At 47.5% G+C, this 16699-nt stretch overlaps 1 protein-coding gene across 9 annotated transcripts in view; it reads left to right on the forward strand.

Moving 5' to 3' along the window:
* The window catches only part of UVRAG (UV radiation resistance associated), a 300947-nt gene that overhangs the window by 122707 nt on the left and 161541 nt on the right, over positions 1–16699 (forward strand). For all 9 annotated transcript variants that reach the window (XM_068266640.1, XM_068266642.1, XM_068266636.1 and 6 more), the window contains 4 exons: positions 3087–3287; positions 6703–6806; positions 9642–9712; positions 14732–14888. In XM_068266640.1, the coding sequence (XP_068122741.1) occupies positions 3087–3287; positions 6703–6806; positions 9642–9712; positions 14732–14888 (533 nt within the window). The remainder of the gene's footprint in view (positions 1–3086; positions 3288–6702; positions 6807–9641; positions 9713–14731; positions 14889–16699) is intronic.

Below are 16699 nucleotides of genomic sequence, written 5' to 3' on the forward strand. Positions count from 1 at the left end.
CGCCACTGTTGCGATTGCATTCCTACTGCGTTTCCGCTGTTGTGTGTTTGCCGTCGCCGGGTGGACACACATACATTTTGTCTCTGTGCTCACTTTCTCTCTACAGGTGCATAGCACCAAAGCTGGGTTCTGTCGTTTTATACGCTTGTGGAGGACTTCCGCAGTGTCAGCGCACATCTTGTGCGCACATCTTGTGAGCTGACCACGGAGATACTCGTACAATTACCTATCTATTTTAATTAACATAACTAATGTAACTTAATAGCATTATGTTTGTTTAGGCTGACGTTCCTCTTTAACCTTTTCGGGCCCGGCCACCTACCCCCCCTTAAGGACCAGGTGTTTGCGCGGGAAGGGGGTGCGCGCGTTTGGGGGGGTCAGACGGCCGGATCCCGTCTGTGGCTGGCTGGATTTGTGTCCCCCCATGGTGGCCTGGGCCCCCCCTTCTGCCAGCAGCCTTCACTCACCTTCCAGGCTCCAGCGATGAGTCGCACGGGACCCTCTTCTCCGGCCGGCATCTCCGTTCTGTCTGAAGATCAGTTCCGGGTCGCGGCTTGATGACGTCATCAAGCCGGGACCCGGCGCTGACGTCAGACGGAGCGGAGATGCCGGCCAGAGCGGAGGGGGGCGCCGATTGTCGCTGGAACGGCAGGGAGGTGAGTGGATCCTCTTCTTCCCCCCCCCCCCCCTGCCGCCGCAGCTATCAAACTGATCACTACGATCCGACGGCGATCGTAGTGATCATGTAATCAGCAGCCATACGCGATGGCTGCTGATCACTCGGGGGAGATGTCGGCTGTCATATGACAGCTTAATCTCCCCCTCCGGGTGCGCATGATCGCGTCGGGAGCGGAAACTGCGGGCCGGCGTAGATCCTACGCCGCCTCAGGCTAGAACAGCCACCAGTGCGGCGTAGGATCTCATAGAGGTGGTCCCGAAAAGGTTAAGATAAACCATGGGTGAGTGTTGTTTAAAGTTAGCCATGAGGGTAGGTGGTTAAGGTCAGGCATCAGTAGAGGGTGGGTTCAATACGTGAAAACGGTTATGTATCGCTAGTAAAGTAAAAAACGGGGCACCGTTTTTTTCTCGGCGCCATTTTTGTATAGATGCTTTAAAACAAGTATTCTGCCCACAATGTTGCTTTTTAACACAGTTTATATCCACTTATCATCTTCATTTCTATTAGAATTTCCTTGTTCAGTTTTGGATTGCGTTGGAGCTTTAAAGTGGGAATACACTCAAAATTGCATACTTGCAAAATTGCATTTAAAGGGCATCTGAAGTGAAAATAAGCTTATGAAATAATGCATTATATGTGTAGTACAGCTAAGAAATAGAACACTAGTACCGCAGATATGTGTCTCATATTGTTTCCAGTATAGGAAGTGTTAACCAGCCGGGCGGTATGGACGAGCTCAGCTCGTCCATCACCGCCGGAGGCTGCCGCTCAGGCCCTGCTGGGCCGATTTTCATCAAATAAAAAGCAGCACACGCAGCCGGCACTTTGCCAGCCGCGTGTGCTGCCTGATCGCCGCCGCTCTGCGGCGATCCGCCGCGTGCAGCGGCGAAAGAGGGTCCCCCCAGCCGCCTGAGCCCAGCGTAGCCGGAACAAAAAGTTCCAGCCAGCGCTAAGGGCTGGATAGGAGGCGACTGACGTCAGGACGTCGGCTGACGTCCATGACGTCACTCCGCTCGTCGCCATGGCGACGAAGTAAGCAAAACACGGAAGGCCGCTCATTGCGGCCTTCCGTGTTACTTCTGGCCACCGGAGGTAATCAGAAGAACGACTCCGGAGCGCCCTCTAGTGGGCTTTCATGCAGCCAACTTTCAGTTGGCTGCATGAAATAGTTTTTTTTTTATTTAAAAAAAACCCTCCCGCAGCCGATCTTAATAGAACGCCAGGGTGGTTAAGAAACTTCAGTTGTTTTCTATGCAAAAGAGCTTCTCTGAGCTCTCTGACCAAACTTGGGTTGCTACCCTGCTGTTTTCTGAAGCACTTATCTCAAGCTAACGTAAAACACTAAATTGCTTTCTTGTGTTAACTCTCAGGTAGCATAGAGAACTGTGGGCTTACTCCTACCCACTTCCATACACAGTGCAATAAATCAAAACAATTTATTGCGCCAGTGAACCAATCTTCACACAAATTTATTAGCTAAAATTCATTTTATGCAATTGTATTCTTATTCAATTTTAGCGAATTCATTTGTGTAAAGATTGGTTCACTGGTGCAAGAATTTTTTTTTATTTATTGCACATAAATGTCCTTGACTTGTAATATACACACTGTCTGTCCTTGTATTGTTTTTGTTTGTGTTTGTTAAGCAACTGCCAAGACAAATTCCTTGTAGGTGCAAACTTACTTGGCGAAATAAAATTGATTCTGATTCTGTTTACCTCAACCTGTCTCTCTCTGTTTTTATTTGTTTAAAGAGAACCCGAGGTGGGTTCCAAGAATCCAATTAGCACACAGAGGTTGGGTCTGCACACAGAGGCTGGGTCTGCATATAATGCCCAGCCTCTGTTGCTATACTGTTTCCCCCCAGGCCCCCCCTGTGCTCTGCTATCCCCCATAAATCACACAGCCGTGCTAGCGACGCGCAGCGGGTTGCAGACGGCTGTTTTCATCTAGACTGTCACTTTCGCCACTCCCCCGCCTCCTCCATTTCTCTGCTCCCCGCCTGCGTCCCTTCCCTCCAATCAGCAGGGAGGGAGCGGCAACATAGAGGAGGCGGGGGAGCGGCGAGAGTGACAGTGGAGATGTAAACAGCTGGGGAAGACAGTATAGCAACAGAGGCTGGGTATTATATGCAGACCCAGTGTGCTAATAGAATTCTTAGAACCTACCTCGGGTTCTCTTTGAGGTTTTACTGTCAGGAAGTCCAAAGGGGTTTTTTTTTGTTTCAGTGTCACTTTAACACAGTAAAAAATGAATGTGGATCAAAATTCAAAGGGTTGAAGGATGCACTTTTTGTAGCTTTAGATCTTTAGTACAGCAGCAGAGATGATCTGTACAGTAGAAGTGTAAGTGTCTGCACCCCGTATTTCTGCTACTGATTTCTGATATTGTGTCCTCCCTCTTCCAGGTTGTTTGTGTCTTGTCAAGTATTAACAAGTCAAAGTACGATGCCATAAAGAAGTATCTGTGCATGGACAGACCCACCCCCAGCCAGTGTGTGCTCACCAGGACTCTGAGCAAACCACAGACCATCATGTCTGTCTGCACCAAGATACTCATGCAGATGAACTGCAAGATGGGAGGAGAGCTTTGGACTGTGGATATACCCGTAAGTCATGCTATAATGGCAGGCATAACTGGCACATTCCTGTGGCCAAATTAGGCATGCTCATTTGCAGAGGCGTAGCTAGGGTTTTCAGCGCCAGGGGTCAAAGACAGGTACCCGCTGGACAAAATGGGCGTGGCCACGCATTAGAATGTGGTAATGAATGGAATAAGATGTACAAATGCTTCTCAGCCAGATGTGCCCCCTTCTCCCATAGATAGCGATATGTCCCCGTCCCCCAGTTTAGCCAAATGTGCCCCTTTCCCCGTTCAGATAGCCAGATGTGCCCCCCTTTAAATAGCCAAATGTGCTCACCCTTTAGATTTCCAGATGTACCCTCCTATAGATAGCCAGATGTGCTCTGCTTTTTCTGCTGCTGCTAACGTTTCTGTGCCCCCCTGCAGAGGGAGGGAGAGAACCAGAAGCACTTTGTGCAGCCAGCAAGCTGCTTCTCATGCATGTGGGAGTGCAGCGGCCATGCTGAGCGCCCTCACAGTGCTGCGCCCAGGGACATATGTCCCCCCCCATAGCTACGACTGTGTTTATTCGGATTCCCTGGAAATTACATTTCCGATCAGAAATCAGCATTTACAAGCAAATATGTATTACCACAACTGATTTTAGCCCAGTCACAGAACTCGGAAGCATTGGACCAATCAGAGAATGCAGAGTCTGAAGTATTTGTCAAATCAGAGAATGCAAAAAATGACCCAAAAAAAAAGACTCTGGAAATCCGTGGAATCGGCGTTGGCAGCAATCATTTCCAACCACCCCTAGGCCAAATAGATGTTACACTCTATTATATACCCTTGGTCATAGAACCTCGCACACAGTAATAGCCATGGCTCTGACAGTTTCCTGTCTGTGAACCTCGTTGCATTGGGGAAAATAACAGCTTCTTCCAACTGCCAAGCAAGCAGTATCCCCCACTGTGTATATATATATATATATATATATATATATATATATATATATATATATATATGTATGTATATATATATATATATATATGTATATATATATATATGTATATATATATAATGGCAGTTGGTGCTGTCCTCTTTTTTTTTTTTTTCCCCCTTATCTGCCAGTAGTAAAGATGATGACCTGCAGGCTCATGCACACGCCGCTGCTTTTCCGCTGCCGATGGGCTGGTGCTAAGTGGTTAAATAGCAGATATGTGACTGTGTTTGTTTCACTTAATTTAAATGCGGCAATAAATCTGAATGTTGGTTACATTGCTCCACAGTTCCAGTATTAGGAATGTTCCAAATTCATTAAACTTCTGCAGCATCCAACGCATAACCTTTTCATACAATACGTAACACAATAAAAGGGGATTTAAAGTAGATCGTAGTGCATTATCTTTAGTAATCCTAGACTGCTCTCCCAGTGTGACAGCACTCTGACACATGTATAGGTGAATCCACTGCAATACAAATTAATCAAGCCACACCGCACTGCTACCACCAAACCACAGTGTGAAACTAGCCATAAGTGCATAAAAGAACATTCAAAAGTTTTCCAAAGCATTCCCTGTGTATAAAAACTTTGCTTATCTCTGTCTAATCGGCAAATTGTAAACATTTCCAGCCAGGTGACACTCTCTGCCTTTGTCTTGATTCTGATGCCTGCTCCCTCCGCTAAACATACACATTGCCCTGGCAACAGCTGAGTCACTTCAGTAGAAAAGTAGGAGGCAGAATGAAGACACAGGCAGAGAGATTCTTGCTGGCAATTACTACATCTGCTCATAAGCCAGAGATTAGCAAGCCTGTACTGCTCTCTCTTTTATGTAACTAATAGTAGTTGTTTTGTTCGTTTTGGGAGTATAATCCGACTTATAAATAAATGCAGTTTTACACTAGGAAAGTGTACATTTGAATTCAAAACAACTTGTGCAGAGAATGCTGAGGACAGAATGAGGTGCGGCACATACTGTGGTTTACAACAATGTAGTAGATGTAGAGGCGCCCAGTATGCACAGTTTACACATTCAATGGATAACACCGCTGCCGTGCCAAGAATGTCCTTTCACTCCACAGATAATCAATATATAATGCGTGCCACAGCGCTAGGTAATCCAACCAAAGCATGCAATAGATGTGCTCTCGACGAGAGCAGGCAAAGCCTTGTGCGCAAGTATCCAATAGTACCACTGAGGTGGGAAGTGCTGTTACCGGAGAGGGTCCTAAATAGCATAGGACCCTCTAGATCAGCGGTCAGGAACCTTTTTGGCTGAGAGAGCCATACACGTCACATATTTTAAAATGTATTTCAGTGAGAACCATACAATATGTTTCAAGGTGGGACAGTAGGGCTCACGTCTCTGTTGCCATGGTGATGTGTATACACTTGATCCTCCAGGCAGCGGAAGTATCAGACACGTCTTCAGCTTCTCTTGGGTTACAGCAACATCAGCAATTTCCCCGAGAGCCAGACAGGAGAAATACCGACCAACAGCTTGTACAATTAGCTAACTGACTTGGGGGTTGATTCACTTTGTAGGACGAGATTCCCGCACTTTGGCCCAATAGGACTCCTGTCAAGTGACAGGCATCTTATTGGGCCAATCAAAGTGCGGGGATGTCGTCCTATAAAGTCACTGGACCTGACAAGGTCCAAAGTGGGACAGTTGAAGCAGCTGTTCGTTTTGGGGAAACGTGAGTAAGTCAGTAGTGCATGCTACAGCAGTAGTGTGCCTACCTTGAACATTTTACTTGCACTTCCACACTAAGCTGTGCTGCTTGAGCAGTAGCTTAGTGAATCAACCCCTAACTGTGAGCCAGATGTAGCCATCAGAAGAGCCACAGCTGGCTTCCGAGCCATAGGTTCCCTACCCCTGCTATAGATGTAAGTGGACCTTGCTATATTTTTACTGATGTTTTACATTGAATGAAAGGAACTTTTTTCACAATCCACTGAGAGCATCCCTCTTTATCTTTTTATGCATGGAGTCTGCACCAAACAGGTCTGGAAATCTGTCAAGAGGGATCTCTGGAGGTGGAACACATCTATTGCATGCTTTGGTTGGATTACCTAGCGCTGTGGCACGCATTATATACATACTGTGGTTTAGATGCTACTGCTGGTGTATGTGTGTGTCTGTGTCCTCTTAATCTGCCCCCTAATGGTGTGTGTGTGTGTGTGTGTGTGTGTGTGTGCGCGTGCGTGCGTGTGTGTTAGGCTGTGTTGCACCTACCCACCAGTGAGAATCAGTCAGGATCTGGTACCTGTGTGTATTACACTCAGTAAATGAAGCAGTACAGACATGAATGTGAAGTATTATATTTTTTTACACAAAGGACATTACTTTGAGCCAAAGGCAGACAGGCTATATATATTTCGGCAGTAACAATTTGGGAGACTTTTGTTGTCTCCACTAGGAGTGCTGAAGTCTGTGTTGTTTCTCTTGCAGTTGGACGGCATGATGTTGGTCGGGATTGATATCTACCATGATACTGTATTAGGAGGAAAATCTGTTGCCGGATTTATTGCCAGCGTGAACAGACACTGCACTCGGTAGGTTGTCATTATTGCTTTGTGTGTATATTAAAGTGGACCTGAACTCTTGCACAGGACACAAGGAAAACGTAACAGAAACACACCCTGTATATATTTAGAGAGTTTAGTCTGTCTAATTCCCCCTCATTTGTGTCTAATCACTAGTTGTAATTTGATCTCTCCCCTGAGTCACATGACTGCCACGGCAGTGATGGCAGATAAGCCCATTTGAAAGCACAGGCTGTAAACAATATGTCTGCTTCCATGAATCAGGAAGTAGAAACAGTGCAGATTTATTTTAGGATTTGTATCAGCTGTAACAAATACATGTTTTTTGTTTAAAGAGACTCTGAAGTGAGTCTAAATTCTCTTTATTAACTTGTATTCATTTGAAGCAGCCTAAGCCCTGCCAAACCGCCAATATCCTGCAGCAAAACAAGGGTTTTTTACCCCCCAAATCCCCTCTCCTGTGTCCGGGGAGGGCTTCCTGCTTGAGGCAGAGCTTAGGGCTGTAGCTCTGCCTCTTAGCGCGTCAATCCCTGCTGATCCCTGCTGTTGTGTATCTTTTACAGCAGAGAGGAGTTCTGAGTTCAGGTCCACTTTAAAACTACAAATGACCAGGAATTGAGCAGCAGCCATCAGATCGTATGGGGTTCTCAGAGGAGAGAAGGAAAAAGTGGCATCAGATAACCACCTCATGCAAACTAAGGCCTCTTTTCCACGGACAGTTTATTAGCAGTGAAATGCCTTTCAAGCTCTCACAACTGCTCACAGCTGCCTGGTAACTGCTCACTGCTGTCTGGTAACTGCTCACTGATGCCTAGTAACTACTCACTACTGCCTGGTAATTGCTTGCTGAGCACACAGTTCAACAGTTCATGGAAAAGATGCCTAAACGTTTATAAACCTGTTTGTGTGCCTTTAGTGCAAATAGGGCAACTATGTCGCTAAAGTGAACCCTTCAGCCCATGGGCATAGATATTCAGCTTCTTGTTTGAATGGGCGGCACACGCTAAACATTGATTAAAGTGCCGGTATCAGTTTTCGCCGGCATCAATATCTCATTGATGCCGGCAAAAACTGATACCGGCACTTTGATCAATGTTTAGCCTGCGGTCATTGTAATATCGAATGTCACACAGCCATACATTACTTCCTGTTATCGTACTAACAGCAGATTATGTGTGGGGACAATTTGTGGCCAAATAGTAATATTACACCTACATACTTTTTTTTTTTTTAATAAAAAGACTCACATATACTATTAAAATTAACCCCTTACCTCCCACACTCTCCCAAATCTTTTGCATTAAATTTTTTTTAAAAAAATACATAAATAGTTACATTAGGGACTGAACTTTTTTAATATGTATGTCGAGGGTATATTACTATTATTTTTGAAAATATGGGCTTGTAATTAGTGATGGATGCAAAACTGAAAAAAAAAATGCACCTTTATTTCAAAATAAAAATTTTTTCGCCATACATTGTAGTGGGGAAATATTTGAAACGTTGTAATAACCGGGACAAATGGGCAAATACAATAGGTGGGTTTTAATTACAGTAGAATGTATTATTTTAAAACTATAATGGCCAAAAACTGAGAAATAATGTTTTTTTTTTCCTTTTTTATTCCCGTTAAAATGCATTTAGCATAAAATAATTCTTAGCAAAACATACCACCCAAACAAAGCCTAATTGGTGGTGAAAAAAGCAGCTGAAAAGGGGAAACCTCTCCCACTCTGTAGGTGTAGGCCTAATTAAAAGTCGGCCTATTCACAGCCTTTTGGGTAATGACATCACATGCAGCTCATTCCTGATTTGCATATGATGGTATTGAAGAATGGATATCTCAGCACTCATAAAATGTGCACGCACACACGCACGCGCACACACACACACACACACACACACACACACACACACACTACACACACACACACACTACACACACACACACACACTGCACACACACACACTGCACACACACGCACACGCACACACACACTACACACACACACGCACACACGCACACGCACGCACACACACACACACACACACACACACACACACACACACACACACACACACACACACACACACACACACTACACACACTTACATTTTTTCCCATTGACATGAATGGGTGAAATCTGATTGGCTGTTCATGGTTCCGCCCAGGCGAGCAGGGGGGACGCCAGACCCCCAGAACATATCATCCGAATAAAGGCTTCCTGCGTTGTCCTCGCCAGGACCCTCTTGAACACTTCTAGAATTTTAACGTATTAGAACCACAGGACTATATTAAATGTCTACCCCCATACACACACACACACACGTGCCAAACTACAGCCTCCACCACAGTGTGAAAAGCGGTCTGTTCCATACTGAAAACTTTGGTGTCTATATAAGGAAAAAAGGGGTGTGTCTTCAACTAAGGGAATAAAAAAAAAAAACCTCTAGCACTGCGCACCAGTAGTATACATGATTTCTCCCATGCTGTGTGAAGCACATTTTCTAGACCACAATGGCAGGGTAAGAGGATTTTTCTACCTCTCTTCTTCTTTTCCTCATAACACACTCTTATTTTCCTTTGTTTTGTAAATAAATAAATCTCCTTACAGTTGCTCTTTCAAGCACTCCTGTCCATGGGGAGTGCTACACCCCCCCCCCCCCCCTCTCCGATTAGCTGTGCCCCCCTGAGTCCAGCAGCATACAGTAAGCAGGATAGGGTCTAAAGGGTCTAACTCTCAATGTCAGTGTGAGTCTGTATAGGCATTACGTACACCTTGGTTTTACTTCCAGCCATGTGACCGTTTAGAAATAACCGTACTTGTCTTCCTTTTATTGCAGCTGGTTCTCCCGGGGCCTCATCCAGGATGAAAAGCAGGAGATTGTGGACAGTCTGAAGCTCTGCATGCAGTGTGAGCGCTTCGGGGGAACTACAACACAGGGGCTGGTTTACTAAGGCTGGTTTCACATCAGTCACCAGCGTCATGATTGCGGTGTGATCAGATGGTCGCATCGCACTGCAACGCAAAAAAAAGGCTTTGTAATTACCTGCAGTGGCAATGCGCAGTTATGAGCCTTCTTTTAGTGCATTAAACAATATTAATGCAAGTTTAAAAACTGAAGGAGGAAGGAGGTGAGCCATTGCTTTCCCACCCACTGCCTGACACATGATGTACACAGCGCTAATAACTGGAGGGGCAGCGCGGACAGGGGGCACCCAGGTGAGGGAGGGAGGTCCAACCCCCCCCCCGCGCTGCCCCCCTTCCTTGCTGCTACCCCTCCAGCTCACCTCACGGCGCCCCCCACCCCAGCATGAGGGGAAAGCCTTGGCCACAGTCGGCGGGGAGAGGGGAAGTTCCCCCCCTCACCTCGGGGCTCTCCACTCCAGCTTAAGTTACAGTGTCGGCAGCGGCGGGCAGATACATACCTTCCGTGTGTTCCACCGCATACTCCTCGCTCTAGCGTCTGTTGTCACTTACGGAAGTGACGTCAGCCGCTAGAACGAAGAGTATGCGGTGGAACGCACGGAAGGTATGTATCTGCCTGCTGCCCACACTGTAACTTAAGCACCTACCTACCTAACCTTTACTGGGGGCACCTACCTATCTAACCTATACTCAGGGCACCTACCTATCTAACCTATACTCGGAGCACCTACCTATCTAACCTATACTGGGGGCACCTACCTATGTATCCTATACTAGGGGCACCTACCTATCTAACCTATACTGTGGTCTCCTACCTATCTAACCTATACTGGTGGCAACTATACAGGCTACTCTATACTGGAGGCACCTACTTATCTAACCTATACCGGGGGCAACTATTCCTGGCTACCTATACTGGGGGAACCTATAGCTGGCTAACTATACTGGGAGGAACTAGACCTGGCTAACCTATGCTGCGGGCACCTATACCTGACTCCAAGGGGTGGGGGAGAGGGGGAAGGGCGTGATTTTTACACCCTCGCCCTGGGTGCAATTTAATCTAGAAACTGCCCTGGGTATAACCCACCTAATAAAAGACAAGTGTAAGAACACCCTGCCTCGCTGATATTCTGCATGGCTCTCAGCCTTTAGTAAATAAATCTAGCCGTCCATCGTACTACATTGTTTCACTATGTATTGGTATGTGTCAGTGTCACTTTCACCAGCAGGTGGAGCTGCAACAATATATCAGGACATCTAGCACCAAAAGTGCAAATTATACAGACAGTTGTGTATAGTTTCAGATATTACCAATAATAGGACATCTTCATTTGAGTACAGCAGAAACAGGAAACACTAGAGGGAGGACTCTGTCCTTGCAAACTTAATGCCGGTTCAGAAAGCCAGTTGAGAAAGCATTTCGTTTATTTTTTTTTAAAACTCTTACTCTTTACTTACTACTTTTTTTTCTACTGCCAAAAAACATTAGAAGTCCTTTGTGTAATCGTTTAAAAGCGTGTGAGTACAATGCCAAATGTGTGAGGTGTCTGTATAGTGTTAACCCCGCATTGTCGCCCGAGGCATCGAGCAGCGATCCCTCACTGGTGACATTCCTCCTCTGTATGTATGTTACATGTATCCATGTTTATCTTATCGTATCACTTCAGGCAGTGATTGAAATCTACACCCTGTCCGTTGCCTGTTGTTCCTGCAAGGGTGTAGATTTCAATCACAAACCGCGCTGACCCATCTTTCTTGCTGCCCTGTTATTACTGCAGCCAGGCCCAAATTTACCTCACAGGAACCTACAGGCGCAGATTTCCCGGCACCCTAGACTTCAACGGGGGAGGGGGTAACAATAGGGGATGCAGCTGCGGCTGTCCAAGGCCGTTTTGGGGGGCAGGAGCCAGGAGGGGACACAGCGCATGAGGGAGGAGCGATGCCCACACACAGTGGCAGGGAGGGGGCCACTCTCCCCTCCCTCAATTTGGGCTCCCCCATCAGCGCTTCCTCCACCAGCCTTAAAGAGAACCCGAGGTGTGTTTAAAGAATGTTATCTGCATACAGAGGTTGGATCTGCCTATACAGCCCAGCCTCTGTTGCTATCCCAAACCCCACTAAGGTTCCCCTGCACTCTGCAATCCCTCATAAATCACAGCCGTGCTGTGAGGCTGTGTTTACATCTGTAGTGTCAGTCTCAGCTGCTCCCCCGCCTCCTGCATAGCTCCGGTCCCTGCCCCCGTCCCTTCCCTCCAATCAGCAGAGAGGGAAGGGATGCAGGCGGGGAGTTGAGGGAGGGGGGGAGTGGCCCCCTCCCTGCCGCTGTGTGTGGGCATCGCTCCCTCCTCATGCGCTGCGTCCCCTCCTGGCTATACTGTGGACACCCATGCCTGGCTGCACTGAGGGCATCCATGCCTGGCTATACTGAGGGCACCCATGCCTGGCTACACTGAGGGCACCCATGCCTGGCTATACTGAAGGCACCCATGCCTGGCTATACTGAGGGCACCCATGCCTGGCTACACTGAGGGCACCCATGCCTAGCTACTCTGAGGGCACCCATGCCTAGCTGGGGGCACCTATGCCTGGCTATACTGAGGGCACCCATGCCTGGCTATACTGAGGGCACCCATGCCTGGCTATACTGAGGGCACCTATATCTAGCTATACTGAGGGCACCCATGCCTGGCTATACTGAGGGCACATATACCTGGCTATACTGAGGGCACCTATACCTGGCTATACTGAGGGCACCTATACCTGGCTATACTGAGGGCACCTATATCTAGCTATACTGAGGGCACCTATATCTAGCTATACTGAGGGCACCTATACCTGGCTATACTGAGGGCACCTATATCTAGCTATACTGAGGGCACCTATACCTGGCTATACTGAGGGCACCTATATCTAGCTATACTGAGGGCACCTATACCTGGCTATACTGAGGGCACCTATATCTAGCTATACTGAGGGCACCTATACCTGGCTATACTGAGGGCACCTATATCTAGCTATACTGAGGGCACCTATACCTGTCTATACTGAGGGCACCTATATCTAGCTATACTGAGGGCACCTATACCTGGCTATACTGAGGGCACCTATAGCTAGCTATACTGAGGGCACCTATAACTGGCTATACTGAGGGCACCTATATCTAGCTATACTGAGGACACCTATATCTGGCTATACTGAGGGCACCTATACCTGGCTATACTGAGGGCACCTATATCTAGCTATACTGAGGGCACCTATATCTAGCTATACTGAGGGCACCTATACCTGGCTATACTGAGGGCACCTATATCTAGCTATACTGAGGGCACCTATACCTGGCTATACTGAGGGCACCTATATCTAGCTATACTGAGGGCACCTATACCTGGCTATACTGAGGGCACCTATACTGAGGGCACCTATATCTAGCTATACTGAGGGCACCTATACCTGGCTATACTGAGGGCACCTATATCTAGCTATACTGAGGGCACCTATACCTGGCTATACTGAGGGCACCTATATCTAGCTATACTGAGGGCACCTATACCTGGCTATACTGAGGGCACCTAAATCTAGATATACTGAGGGCACCTATACCTGGCTATACTGAGGGCGCCTATATCTAGCTATACTGAGGGCACCTATACCTGGCTATACTGAGGGCATCTATACCTGGCTATACTGTGGGCACCTATACCTAGCTATACTGAGGGCACCTATACCTAGCTATACTGAGGGCACCTATACCTGGCTATACTGAGGGCACCTATATCTAGCTATACTGAGGGCACCTATACCTAGCTATACTGAGGGCACCTATATCTAGCTATACTGAGGGCACCTATACCTGGCTATACTGAGGGCGCCTATATCTAGCTATACTGAGGGCACCTATACCTGGCTATACTGAGGGCGCCTATATCTAGCTATACTGAGGGCACCTATACCTGGCTATACTGAGGGCACCTATATCCACCTATACCTGGCTATACTAGGGACGGGCACCTCTTCACCCTCAATGAACTTACAAACCTTCTTCGAACCGCACAGCAAGTGTGCTGGCTGCCCCAGCTGTCGCTTCTCCCTTACTTCCCTTGCCTGTCGTAGGTAGCTACAGGTGCCCCTTAGTATTAGGTAGCCAGAAGTATCCTTAATATTAAGTAGCTAGAGGTGCCTCCGAGTATTAGGTAGCTAGAGGAACCTCAGCATAGAGCAGCTAGAGGTGGCCCTGACTAAAGGGGGATCTCATCAGTGGAATGCAGAGAACAGAGTGACTAACCTCTCATTTACACTCTCATCAGGACTCTGCATAGGAAAAGAGGGAGGGAGGCACTAGGGGAAGGGAACCAGTTGCCTCTTCATCATCAGGCGCCTGTAGGCACGCTCCTACAGTGCCGTATGGTAAATCCAGCCCTGACTGCAGCCTGCTCGCTCTACTGTCAGGCTGACAGCAGAGCTCCATCTCGTTCATGGGCTGATTTTATAAGCTCCTGACCACATGATCACTGTGAGCCAATCCCAGTGTTCACTGCTTGAACTTTGAAAAAAATGCATGTGGTTAAGTTAATCAAGAACTACTTGTTTTGGAGGGTGTTTTTGTTTTTAATTTAATTTTGCTTGGAGAGTGCACTTCAAGGGAACCCGAGGTGAGAGGGACATGAAGGCTGCCATATGTATTTCCTTTTACAACACCAGTTGCTAGGCAGTCCTCCTGATCTTGTGCCTCTAATACTTTTAGCCATAGGCCCTGAACAAGCATGAAGCAGATCAGATACTCTGACTCAGCTGACTCAGATTTTACTGGATAAGCCATATGCTTGTTTCAGGGTTTTGACTCAAACATTATTTATGCCAGAAGATCAACAGGTCTCCCAGGCAACCAACATTGTTTACAAGGAAATAAATATGACAGCCTCCATAGCCCTCTCACCTCAGGTTCCCTTTCAGTAGTCTTGCAGAAAAATCTCAGAAATGTGACTTTTTTTTCCCCCTTTTGTGCAGCTGCTTTGCTTGCGTGGAGTAAGAACAACAATAACTCTCTGCCCAGTCGAATTATCCTTTATCGCGACGGTGTGGGTGACGGGCAGCTGCAAGCCGTTGTGCAATATGAAGTTCAGCAGCTCATACAGTCCATCAAGGCATCTCAAGAAGGTTACAAGTAAGACAATTTAAGCACTGTCCTTCTCAAGATAAGAAAAGGTGCTTCCATCACCCACATCTTACACTTCTGACATAGTTACATAATTATTTGGGTTGAAAAAAGACATACGTCCATAGAGTTCAACCAGAGAACAAAGTACAACACCAGCCTGCTCCCTCACATATTACTGTTGATCCAGAGGAAGGCGAAAAACCCTTACAAGACATGGTCCAATTAGCCCCAAAAGGGAAAATATTCCTTCCTGACTCCAGGTCAGATAAAATCAGATAAAATCCCTGGATCAACATCATTGGGCATTACCTAGTAATTGTAGCCATGGATGTCTGAAATGCCTGACTGAAATGCGTCTCCTTTCTGCAGGTGTGGAAAGTGAAGCATTTGGGCAGCATGACAGTGACAGACTGCCCTCGGTTTTCCAGGAGGTAGTCGCAGGGCCGGTTCTAGACTTCTTGTTGCCTGAGGCAAACTTGTGAGACCATTCTCGTCCTTCACTCCCCCCATCCATTCTGGTCTTCCACTCCCCCCATCCATTCTGGTCCTCCACTCCCCCCATCCATTCTGGTCCTCCACTCCCCCCATCCATTCTGGTCCTCCACTCCCCCCATCCATTAAGTCCTCCACTCCCCCCATCCATTCTGGTCCTCCACTCCCCCCATCCATTCTGGTCCTCCACTTCCCCCATCCATTCTGGTCCTCCACTCCCCCCATCCATTCTGGTCCTCCACTCCCCCCATCCATTCTGGTCCTCCACTGCCGCCATCCATTCTGGTCCTCCACTCCCCCCATCCATTCTGGTCCTCCACTCCCCTCATTCATTCTGGTCCTCCACTCCCCCCATCCATTCTGGTCCTTCACTCCCCCCATCCATTCGGGCCCTCCGCTGCCGACAAATTTACACAAACTTAGCAGCGGTCTTTCTGATGGGTGGGTTGGCCTGCTGCCAGGTTGTCTGGCAGTCCCCCCCCCCAGCATTCCCTGACCTTCTAGTGAACCCCATCCCATGTTCCCATGAGCCTCCCATTAAGGCACCACAACTCCCAGCATGCCCCTTAGATGAACCACAGCCCCCTGCATACCCCCATAAAGGTATCATGGCACTATAGCACCCACCATGCCTGCCATTGAGGCACTACAGCTCCCAACATGGCTCCATAGAGGCTCCACATTGGCTATGGGGGTATGCTGGGAGCTGTGGTCCCTCAATCAGACGCTAGCAGCTCTAGCGTCTGATTCATTCTCAGAGACTAGGGGGAGAAGATGTCTGCAGAATCTGGAGACCAATCGGCCGGAGGTGAATACTGCGCCCGCGTCCTGACTCTGCCTGGGGGATATCCGGGGACCCCAGAATAGATCCGGGGCACGTGCCACTGATCTTTGGGGCTAGCGACGCCCCTGCTAGCTGCAGATTACTGGTCAAAGTAACAAAATGCGGCCCATTGACTTACACAGCGGCCATTGTAGCACATAGCATTCTCCCAATTGTAAAATGGCAAATATTGGGCGGTCTATAAACCAGGGCTGGGGAATCGGTACAAAAATCATCCGGCTCCTCCGTTTAAGAAACCTCCAACTCCAGGTACCCAAAAATTGTGCCGACTCCCCAGCTTTGCTTTAAACTAGAGATCAGCTGATCACAGCTTTATAAATAGGGGGGTATCAGCACCCCTGAATATGTCACTGCATTGAAAAGTTACAATCTGTTCATCCGATTTCCTGTTATATAGGTCTGCATTAGTTTTTCAGAACTAATGCTGTTTTTCAGGCGAACAGTGTGTGTGCCAGATTTATATATAGTCCCAATAAGTGGC

Source organism: Hyperolius riggenbachi, chromosome 2 (assembly GCF_040937935.1).
Source record: "Hyperolius riggenbachi isolate aHypRig1 chromosome 2, aHypRig1.pri, whole genome shotgun sequence".
NCBI classification, from domain to species: domain Eukaryota; kingdom Metazoa; phylum Chordata; class Amphibia; order Anura; family Hyperoliidae; genus Hyperolius; species Hyperolius riggenbachi.